Source organism: Physella acuta, unplaced genomic scaffold, assembly GCF_028476545.2.
Source record: "Physella acuta isolate Inbredline_101_S28 unplaced genomic scaffold, ASM2847654v3 ptg000363l, whole genome shotgun sequence".
Lineage (NCBI taxonomy): Eukaryota > Metazoa > Mollusca > Gastropoda > Physidae > Physella > Physella acuta.
The window spans coordinates 590,398-602,500 of NW_026731882.1; the positions used below are offsets into that span (position 1 = coordinate 590,398).

The 12,103-nt window shown below is 36.7% G+C and overlaps 1 protein-coding gene and 1 long non-coding RNA gene across 2 annotated transcripts in view; both read left to right on the top strand.

Moving 5' to 3' along the window:
- The first annotated feature begins 411 nt into the window (after nt 1–411).
- Nucleotides 412–1,416, top strand: LOC131941487 (FMRFamide receptor-like). Its single transcript, XM_059300761.1, has one exon. It carries the CDS (start codon nt 412–414, stop codon nt 1,414–1,416), a length of 1,005 nt encoding a protein of 334 aa, XP_059156744.1.
- A 5,149-nt stretch (nt 1,417–6,565) lies between these two features.
- Nucleotides 6,566–12,103, top strand: part of LOC131941513 (uncharacterized) — a 6,540-nt gene continuing 1,002 nt past the window's right edge. The window contains exons 1-2 of the long non-coding RNA XR_009386651.1: nt 6,566–6,680; nt 10,704–10,781. This is a non-coding gene — a long non-coding RNA (uncharacterized LOC131941513). The remainder of the gene's footprint in view (nt 6,681–10,703; nt 10,782–12,103) is intronic.

Sequence of the window (12,103 nt, forward strand, 5' to 3'; positions counted from 1 at the left end):
TAGATATAGATATAGATATAGATATAGATATAGATATAGATATAGATATAGATATAGATATAGATATAGATATAGATATAGATATAGATATAGATATAGATATAGATATAGATATAGATATAGATATAGATATAGATATAGATATAGATATAGATATAGATATAGATATAGATATAGATATAGATATAGATATAGATATATACAATAAATATATATGCATGTAGTAAAGGCATACATACATTTTTATATAATTTTAATAATTATATTATTGAAGCATATACAAAACAATATCAACATAAATCCAAATACCGGAACTCCATTCGTGCCTATTTCCTCTAGTGACGCCAATGTGCCTATGACTCGCCTCAGACTGAGAGACGCGATATAATCAAACCGTCCGGTCTTCACACCATGAGTCGCAACACAACGTTCCCACCCCAGAGCTCCCAGACCACCAACCTGCTGGACCCCCACATCGTGGAACATGTCCTGACGGTCCAGCTTTTCGTCTGTGGCGCCGCCGGGCTGTTCGGTATCCTAGGCAACGTCATCAACATCCTGGTCTTCTACAAGCAGGGCTACGGCGATAGCGTCAACATCACCCTCACGGCACTCGCCGTCAGCGACACAGGGGCGCTGGTGACGCTCCAGGTCTTCTACCTGCTCATGAACCCCTGGATTCTGAACGGCGACCTTGACCTTAACCCCTTAGATCTGAGCACGATCATAGCGTTCTACCCCCACAACTATTTCATCAGGGTCTGTGGGTTTATCACCGCCTTCGCGTCTTTAGAAAGATGCGTCTGTGTGGTCAATCCTTTAAAAGTTAAACGCATCTTCACCAACAAAACTGTCATCGTCACCGTGATTTTAATTTTTGCTATAACAACGTTGGATCTGTTTCCTCTATATTACACGGTCTACCTAGGCAAGTCGTTTTCCGCTTCTTCCAATACATCCACCATACACATCATGTATCGCCAAAACCCATACATTGTCTTCAATATCTCGTATTATATTAACGATCTCATGGCGCCGTACACAACTTTCTTCATTATACTAATGAGTACAGGAATAATTACGATCAAACTAAAACACCAAGCGAGATGGAGACAATCCATGTCACATGTCAAGACAGAGACACACATCTCCAGCAGAGAGAAGAAGACAGTCATCATGCTGTCTACCATCTCCATCGTGTTCGTCGTCTGCCTCATCCCGCAATCTACCATCCTGACAGCCATCAGTTTCGTGCCCGACTTGAGATTGGGAGGGAAAAATTTCGGTGTGGCCCTCGTGTGCTACTGTGCCTCCTACCTCTCTGAGACCGTTCTCTCTAGTGTCAATATTTTTGTCTACCTCAGGATGAGTCAGAAATATAGGGAACAGTTTTTCATAATATTTACCCGAACATAGATACTCTAACGTAGAATTGTGTAAATGTATGGCAGAAGCGTAGCGACCCTTTCCGTTGGCGCAACCCCCCCCCCCCCCCCCATATTTTTAGCGCAATTTCCATACTAGCAATTGCGTTTAATAATTCGTCATTTCTGGATGGGTGGATGGATGTATGGATGTGTGTCCGCAGCTTTAAGTCGTATCTCCTCCTCAACGAAGTAATATCGAGGACTAGTTCTAAAGCAAATATGTTAAGCAAGTTCCGAGGATGATTGTGGGCCAAAAAAATTACTTAGCGACTTGAAACCTTTACCAATCGATTCCTGCCATAATTTAGAACAATATTATCGAAGAAAGTTTTTCAAAAATATCCTTTCGTTCGGTCACAAAAAAATAATTAAGAACAAATTAGTTTAGATTTATAGGATGATATTTACTACTTTACTTTTTTAAACTGAGCATCGTGTAGGCCTACTCGTTAAAATAAAACTATTTCCGTTGATATAGGTTAATATAGTTGTCTTTATTTTTTACTTATTAATTCAAATTCAAACGTTATTTTTGTACCCTATTAAATAATAAATATTTTTTCTATTTTGTTTTGAATTATTATAACTACTTGTGTTGCATTATTTATTTGCTGAATATATGATTTATCTCGATTTAAAATTGTTATGGATAACATAAGGAAATTGCGCTTAAATTGTCACTAGACTTTTTATTAACTTGTTTATATTTATAATTCAAAACTGCAGTTAAAATAAGCTTTTAATTTTTTTTCAAACCCATTTTTGTGCCCCCTAGGGTCGGCGCCCGGGAACATATGTACCCCCTGCCCCCCCCCCCCCACTCGCTACGCCTCTGACTAATGGGGACCGGATTGAAACGATGTTATTTATGTGACTGCTTTTTTAATTTTATTTTATACTGGTAATATGTGCAAGCGATCAATAATCCGAAAGTCTTTGTTTTTGGAATTCCATGAATCTACTCTGATCTATTCGGACCTGACTTAAGAAGGTGTATGTTAAAACAGTCTTCATTATCCGTTTCTTCCCCAGGTCGGATAAATAGATATACTCCTTTTTCTATCCTTATTAGCTGGTCTGTAGGGAATAGGGATAACGCCAACATGCTAAAAAGTTAGTAGATGGTATTTTCTTTTTTACGAGAGAAAATATATAGGCCTTTAAAGTTATGTGGCCTGTCTAGAACTAAGCAATACATCTGGATATTATTAGCATTATGTTAATATTTGTAGAGAGCTGGACTGCTAACCCGTAAGTCTCGAGTTCGAATCCGGGTTCAAATCAGTAGACCGTCCCTGAGTCCACCCAACTCTGATGGGTACCTAACTCGCGTAAGGGAAAGTAAAGGCGACAGGGCTTAGTACTGACCACACTATCTCTTCATATGCTGAGGTCACAGAAACAATTGAACTCTACTTCACTTGCCCCATAGACCGTCAGGTTTGAAAAGGAAAGTTTAATATTAAAATTTGTACAAAATAAAATTCAAAATTTGAAATCCTTCATTTGTCCACGAATATTGCTTACTAAACTAATTGTATCATTTTTGCAACAAAGTTAGATCAATATGCACCAGATCACACTTTATGCTTTGTGATCATTTCAATCAAACCATGAAGTACAATGTTTAATGGGCAACACATAAAAGAATTTCCTGTAATCTACATTAAGGAAATATTCGTCTGGAAATAATAAACATTATAACGCTCACGTAAGTGAGATAATTGGCAGACTAGTGTAGTATTGATTAGCATTATCCAAATATAACGATTCAATAGTCTATTTTTAGATGCTTGATCTCAATTCCAGTAATAGATTCACGTTGCGTCATTCGCAGTGATGAAATTGTACAGCAGGGTGTGATTCTAAATTCATCATCACCATATTTTCCTAAGACACATTGGGCAGATGAAGTAGAGAATCCGTTTCAGAGACCTCAGCATATAAAGGGTCGTCAGCACGATGCCCAGCCGCCTTTGTTTTTGTGAGTTAGGTACCAATCACAGTTGGGGTGGGGGGGGGGGGGGGGGGGGCTCAGGAAATCCTACTGACTTGAATCAGTAATCGAGGTTGAGATATTTGGGTTAGCCGTCTAGCTTTCTACCGCTAGGCCACGCCGTCCCATTGTAAGTGTGAAATAGCACCTTATATCTACATAGTTTATGTGTGGAATATTAGTTTGCCAATGTATTCTATAGTTAGGATTTTCTTTTGTGTTATGTTGTAGACTATTTAGAATAGAATATGATATTTAGTTTGTGTTTAGTTTAGATATGATATTGAAGTTTATTATTATTCTTGTAAAAGAATATTTCTTTCATTTAGTATAGGCTTCGTTACCTAAATGGTGTTGTGTATCTTATTTGTTGTGCTACGCACTAGTTTTCCACAACAAACTCCAATTGTTTTACTCTTGAAATTAATTAAAAGTCTACCTGTATGAAGGAGGCCTTGCAAGATTTAAAACTGCTAGCGTATACGTTTAATCAAGTGTTGTGCTTGGGGCTTGGTAATACATCTGCATGAGATAGACAACTAAACTCGAAGTAATGCATACATGTACAATGCAAACAATGACGTTATCTTGAAAACTGCATATTTTTTAACAAAGTTTAACACAAAAAAACAGCGTAAGGTGGCGTATTCTGGGTGAAGGCTAAATGAACAGCAGCACAATGAGTAGTCTTTTAAGGCCAACAGCGATGTATTAAATAAAAGCTAAGTAACCTTTCGAACATCAAGTTAAAAAGAATGTAGTTCAAGTAGAATTAACATAATCGTTGTCGAATGCATTGAAATCAATCGTTTGTTCAGATTCATTCTTCGATTGCGATACGCCCAGAATTCGAATTCGAGACAATTGTTCTGGCACTTAATAAATATTCAGGTTATGTGTTAATTGTTTCAAATATAAAATGAGTGGACAACTATAAAGACAAAATGTGTTGTTAGAAATTTAAGGTCACAAATAACTTAACTTGTATCGTTAAATAATGCTGGAATGTATCAGACACAATAATTGTAAACCAATATGTTCTAACAATGTATACGACCATATGAGATCCCTATCTTGCTTTATCTAAGTAAATCCATCTAGATAAACACAAACAAATGCTGGATTATAAAACTGAACAAATCTGTACACATTCTTCTTCTAATTAAATTTAGTTTAATAAACAGTGAATTATATCGCTTTACTAAATAAAGAATGTGTGGTTAAAACATTTTAATTAAACTTGTTACATAGCGAAGTCAGGCTGAAATCAATATTACAGTGGACCGCGCTTTACAACTTCGCATGATTATATGCGATATTTATAAAAAAGTAATGTAACAATGTTGGTATGTATTCACTATATGTGCTGTTCTAACATTAGACAACTTTTTACAATTTAAACAATGTTGTGAGCCACAGTTACATTACCTGTGAGCGTAGTGTGGTTGTTATCAATGTTGATAGAAATCAACTTTGTTCAACAAGTCTGTTTTCAAGCCATTAGAAACAATTTAAATATATTTTAGGAAATTTTCCTCTCCAAAACTGGCTGTAGGACGTCATCATAACAAGCGAAAAAATGTGTCTATTACAACTACAAGGCTAACAATTGACAAAAACAGGGATAATACAAGGCTAACAAGTGACAAAAAAGGCACAAAACAAGGTTAACAAGTGACAAAAAAACAAGACAATACAAGGCGAACAAGTGACAAGAACAGGAACAATACAAGGTTAACAAGTTTCAAAAACAGGACAATACAAAGCTAACAATTTGAGTGACAAAAACAGCGACAACACAAGGCTAACAAGTGACAAGAACAAGACAATACAAGGCTAACACATGGCAAGAACAGGGACAATACAAGGCTAAAAAGTGACAAAAACAGAGAAACTACAAGGCTAATAATTGGCAACTAAAGGACAATACAAATATAAAAACTGACAAGAACAGGGACAATACAAGGCTAACAAGTGACAAGAACAGGTACAATCGTTGAGGTGGAAATTTGCCAACCGTAGTTAATACTTTGATATATCCAGCTGTTTTAATAATCGACAAAAGATAAATATCGTTACTGTTCAATGTGCACATAGTACAACTACCTTCTGGCGGGGGGGGGGGTGCGAATGGGACACCAACTGTAAAATTTACTGATGGGAAAAGAAAACACATTTTGTTCAATTAATATTTTCAAAAAATGTTACATTTATCAACAACAGGATGAGTGATCTCCCCTAAAAAAAACACGGAGATTCTTATATCGCACTCCGGGAGAAGGCAACTCGGGATATGGACATGATTTTTAATTACTTAAACTTTTTAGCGCAATTTCCTTTCTGGAGAATTGCGTTTATTAAACCGTCATTTCTGGATGGATGAATGGATGGATGAATGTTTGTGTGTCCGCAGCTTTAAGTCGTATCTCCTCCTCAACGAAGCAATATCGAGGACTAGTTCCAAAAGCAATTATGTTAAGCAAGTTACGAGGATGAACATAGGCCATAAAAATTCCGGGTTTCTTTCATAGATTTCCCGGAGATGCCAAAAAAAACTCGAAAAAAAATGCAGTTTTTGGCCCATATCTCGGCAACCAGACCACTTAGCGGCTTGAAACATGTACCAATCGATTCCTTCCATAATTCGGAACAATATTGCCGAAGAGAGTTTTCAAAAATATCCTTTTGTTCGGTCACAATTTTTTTTTTAATTAATTAAAATTTGGACCGAATTAGTAGGCATTTTATCCAACCACACCACACGTGTCATCACGTTCAATATCTGCGCCATCACGTTCAATGGCTGCGACATAACGTTCGGTAGCTAGGCGCGCAATGGTTTTTAGTCATGTTACTCTGTTGTAAATAAAACATGTAAAATACTGAAATTTTTTTTTAATAAAAAACGTTTTAATAACTAACCAATGGTTTTACTAACCCTGCTCTTGATTTACGCTACGACATAGCTATTTTTAGATAACATAAGGAAATTGCGCTAAAATTGTCACTAGACTTTTTTAATTACTTGTTTTTAAATGGGGGTTACAATATGTTGTGACACACCAGATGACACACGACCTAGCGACGCCACTGGATCACGAATAATCGAATCAATATTTACTGGTAGCCTCTGGTTTTATCTGTTATGTTCAAGCTTGTATTATACATCAGTGTAACAGCCTGCCCCGTTGTTAGATTCAGTCTGCGTAAGTGCGATCTCACAGTAAGCAGTTCTTTTCAAAAGCTCTCTAAACGCTGTAAGTAGTTTTGCTTCATAGTTATCAGACACTTTTAATGTAGAAATGTATCGTACACACATTTTTCCTTAAATAGGTGTGTGGTCATTCTATTGACAAAGACACGTATACAAAATTAACTATTTACAATGTTACTGGATCCTAACATTTTAGCTTCAGTTAACTAACCGAAACCTATTTAGACATTCGAATAGCCATAACTTCACAAATCTGCGCGACCACAGTATCAGTGGCTGCGTGTAGTTGTCTACGAATAGCCCCAGTAGGCTATTCATACTGGCAAATTAGAGCGATGCAATGTGTCACGGCCTTTTTGTACTGTCAACTTCATGGCACAAACTCAAGACAAATACCAACCGAATCACTGTTGTGTTATTGCATATTAAGGCCTGATGGATAACACCAAACAACTCTTGTCCTGGTAATTTACACAATTTTATTGATATAAAGATACAACAGTTTCATTACCAAACAACGCCATTTCTTCTTCCCGCTTCCTCTCTACTTCCACTTTCTTTTGCGCATGCGCCCACCCACAATCTTCTATCTATTATACTACTAAAAGTCAAGTTTGTTTACATGTTTGAATATTTATTTGTTTTTTTTTGTTTGGCTGATTGACTATTGCACATGGTTGCACTCATCGTGGAGAGCTGTAAAATAGTATGTAGGTAGAGAAAATTTGTTGTTTTAAGACACACTGTTAATCACACATTTATTTAAAGACGTTAATTAATTTATTGATTCATTCATAGGTAGAGTAACCCTATTTTTTTAAAAAGATTAGAACGACCAATACACTCGGCGGGACCGTGACGTCACAGTTTTTTTGTTTACTCTTTAGTACAATAAAATGGCGGCGTCTATCGAAGAAAATTGTGTTCGCATTCAAAAGTTTAACGCGTTCTAAATCTAATTTTCTGTCGGTCATAACTTTAACAATACGTCCGTTTGCTGTATTTATTACGTTCCAACACTTATATCAATTTTCAACTGTCTTTTTCATTTAGTTTTACGATAAATTTCTCTAGATCTACAATCTGTCCAAGAAAGTTATTTATAGATCTAGATCTAGAATCTAGAATCTAGGTCAATTCAAAGATGTATTAGTTATAAATACAATTTAAAAAAACGAGACTTAAGCAAACCAGTCGTGGATCTAGAATATAGATAATTCTATCTAGATTTAGATAATAATGATTTTCTATATACTAAACTATTTTAGACCTTTATTATTTTACATAAATCTTTGTTTGGAATATGGTAATTTTGAAATGTTGGTTCCAGGCCTATTAGCGTAGCTAATGATTAGATCTAGATCTAGATCTAGATTCTAGATCTAGCAAGAAAAACTAAACTTAAGACTTAAGCAAGCGAGTCGTAGAATCTAGATATAGATAATTCTATCTAGATCTAGATAATTTCAAAATCTTTGTTTGGCTAATTTAAGATAAAATTTAATTTGAAAGTCACTGCTACTAGACTTAGTTCTAGATCTATGCGCGTAAATCAATTTGCATAAGGAGACTCAAAGTATAGTATAAAAATTCACTTGTGACGTCACGAGTAAATAGCTAAGTTGGTTGTGTAGTCGGCTCTCATGCGGGTGGCACAGGTTCTAGACCAATATGTCAATGATATTTTTTTTTCAATTTTTTTTTTAGATGTGAATGATAAAGTTGCCTATCTAAACTTGGCAGGATACAGGGCAGGTGAAGTAGAGTTCATCTGTTTCTTTGTCCTAAGCATATGAAAGGATAGTGTGGTCAGAGACATGCTCGGCTGGAATCGTTTTTTAAACGATAAAAACATGTTGTCTGAGACTTGGCGAGACACTGGGCAGGTGAAGTAGAGTTGAGTAGGTCACCTGTGACGTCAGTATAGGAAGGAATAGTGTTTTCGGTGTTTTTAAAAGATAAGAAACATATTTTTGAATGTGGTGTCTGTTTTTTGTGACGATAAGTGACACTGCAGTTGCGTAGCGAGGAGGGGGGGGGGGGGGTGGGGGGGACATATTTCCCAGGGCGCCGGCCTTAGGGGGCTCCAAAATGGGTTGAAAAAATAAATTGAAAGGTTGAGGGGGGTGCAAATCGAAAGTTTGGGTGGAAGGGGGGGGGGGGTTTAAATCAAAATCTTGAGGGGGGTGCACATCAAAAGTTTGGGGGGGGGGGGGTTGCAAATCGAAATCTTGCGTGGGGGGGGGGGGTTCAAATTGAAAAGTTTGTCCCCGGGCGCCGGGAAGGGTCGCCATGCCTCTGAGTGACAGACGTGATGTTTTTTTAATGGATGACCCCCGAAACCCACAGTTATCCAACGGATGACGGGTAGTCTAGTATATTTTAGATTTATATCGCCTTTTTACACCTCCACTCCAAACACACTCACCCTACATTTGACTGTTACACAATGTATTATGTGATGATAAGCACAATAATAAATTCTATCACGTCTTTAATTTCAAACCAAATTTGCCTAAAATTATCCCTATTCCCCAACCTTACTAAGCTAAATTTCGGATTGTAATGGAATAAATTGACCAACACAAAACTCAAATGTATATATATATATATATATATATATATATATATATATATATATATATATATATATATATATATATATATATATATATACATATACTAGCTAGCCCGTTGCCAAGCTTTGCCGCGGTCTCCAAAGAAAGTCTGGCGTAATATTTTAAGAGTTTTCATCATTGCGCTACCAATGCTATATACTTAGACGTGTGACGTTGTTTTCTAACTCTGAGTGAATTGTAAAAAATGCCTGTGCTATATTTCTTGGAACGTATTTGTCGCGGCACTTGCGTCTAACACAATCCAGCGCCTTGAGTGTACATTAATCCTTCACAGTAATAGTGAGAACACACTTCGATTATCACCCAGATGTCAAGGATAAGAAGGGCGCTACGTTTGGACTACGGCAGGCATTCCGCGTATGGTCTCTGGCGCCGGCGGATGCGCCTGATGCACTGTAGTTAAAGACTGTAATACTACATCTTATCCATATTCTATCGCTCTCTTTAAAAATCTTTAATAAGACCGGATAGCAAAATAGCACCATTCGGCGGGCCGTTTAGGGGTTGTCCATTAATGACGTCACACTCGTAGGGGGGATGGGGGGTCAGTAATTTTGTGACAATGTGTGATGGGGGGAGGGGGGGGGGGTTCAGATGGTGCGACGTCACGGTTTTGCATTATAAAAAAGCTATGTTAGAAAACGAATTTTAGTTAGACGTTATTTCGCGTTTTAGAAAACTGTTTTAATTAATTGTAATAGGAATTGATTAAAATACACTATTTTGACAGAGTTCAGACAAGATTTTAGAAAAATATCGATGTTTAAAAAAAAATCAAAATTTTGAGGGGGGTTGTAGGCTGAGGTGTGACGTCATTTTAGGGGGGATCTAGCTTTTTGTATCGACGCGGAACGGAGGGGAGAGGGGGAAGGTAAAAATCGTCAAAAAAGCGTGACGTCATTTATGGATGACCCCTTAGTGAGCAACTATTGCTATCCCGTGTATCCATAACCTATGTCACTCTTTTAAACGAACGTAGCCGCAATTTTTTTTCACAAATGGAGGATGCGCCTTATCCGATATTGTCAACGATTATTGTTCTCCATCGTGTCTTTAGTAGGCAAAACGTAGGTGCAACAGTTCTCCGGTCACACGATCGCCAGGAAGTCTGCGTCTGCTGCAGATTTACTGCAGAATATAGTAGTAATCTTTACCTGCTATGCAGATACCCAATTAACGGATACCAAGTACTAAGATAAACGCTCTGGAACGCTTGGCGCAAAACATTTTTTCGACAAAAATCACGCACACCCGGTCACCACCCATATGACATTTTAATTTTAATTTTGTAGAAACCTTCTCGGGAGTGTTCTCATCAACTCTTTAAAGTTTCACTCAATCTGACGTTTATTTTCTTAAAATACCGTATATAGCGAAACATTGCACCCCGGGGCGAAATTAATTTGTTTTTTGCTTACCCATTCCAGGAGTATTCTCAACAACTTCGAAATGAAATTAGGTCTAACCATCTTGTTACTACTCGTCTTCGCTAGCTTTGCATCAAGGTAATTATATGAAATGAATTCTGTATTTGTATATTTGATGGTAAACGAACGTTGTAATTAATGGGCCTAAATTATGAAATTGAAAATTTATTCAATGTGGCGTTGCTAGAATATATTAAACGAGCCGACCCGCTGCGTATCATACGCCGCTATTTAGTGTTTTTTTTTCTACTTTTCAGTAATTTATAATTTGTGAATTCGACAGTACCAATGCTGCAATTGAAAATATTTGCTTAAACACACTACCCCCCCCCCCACGTGAAAGCAGCCTCCTCTTAGTTACCTCCTCTAAGTTTAAATTCGTTTCAAACTAAATTATCTGCCCCTAATAGCCGTCACCAAACCCGTCTCTGTGATTGTAAAATGTAAACAGAGTGAACACCGCTCACCAGATCATGTGGGGGTGGGGGTGGTAGTGATAGTGATAGAGAGGAAGAGAGGGGACTGCAAAGGCGCGCTTGCAGCTTGTTTTCTAACTGATCCCAGAAGAGAATTATATATATATAGATGCAAGGAATAATGTGAATATATTACTTGTTAACTATTTCATGTCATCTATTAATTATAAAAGCAAAAGCAATTGTGTGTACTTGACTTACTTTATTTGCCTTAAGTCTGTACCATTAAATAAATAAATAGAAAATCATATAGGGCCTACTATGTTTTAATTTTAGTTCCAGAGATATCAGTGTGTAGTTTTATTTTTATTTGTTTAAGATTTGTCAAGAAACCGTCAGAATTAGATCATTACTAGCTTTTATTTAAATCACTTCCTCTGTATGTCGTCAGTCGTCAGTCTGTCTGACTAGATCGAAACGCCCGAGCGAAATTGCAGGCACTTCTAACTGACAGATACGGTTCGTAGTTGGTGTGTGGGTCAAGACATAAAGAAAATGCAACATGACATTCACTTTGATTTAATGGGATGCCTAATTATTTTTTTATGAATTCATTAAAATTTTGCCCGAATTAGTAGGCAGTTCTATCCACACGCGTCATCACGCAAAAGCGCGTCTTCACGTTCAATAGGTGCGCAATGGTTTTTAGTCATGTAACTCTATTGTAAATAAAAACATGTAAAGTAGGCCTACTGAAAAAAATTCATAAAAAAAAATTCATAAAAAACGTTTTAATAACAAGCTTTTATGTAATGATGCACTAAAAAGTAGAAAATAAATTATACACTACTATTTAAATTACTATAAAGAAAATCATGGGTCACTTTAGTACTTTAGTACCTATTGGATACCTTTACTAATATTTGAGAAGAGACTCACGCTTTTCTTTATAGTAATTTAAATAGTAGTGTATAATTTATTTTC

What these genes read in the sequence shown, in the direction of transcription:
- LOC131941487 (XM_059300761.1), top strand. Translation starts at nt 412, where the DNA reads ATGAGTCGCAACACAACGTTCCCACCCCAGAGCTCCCAGACCACCAAC.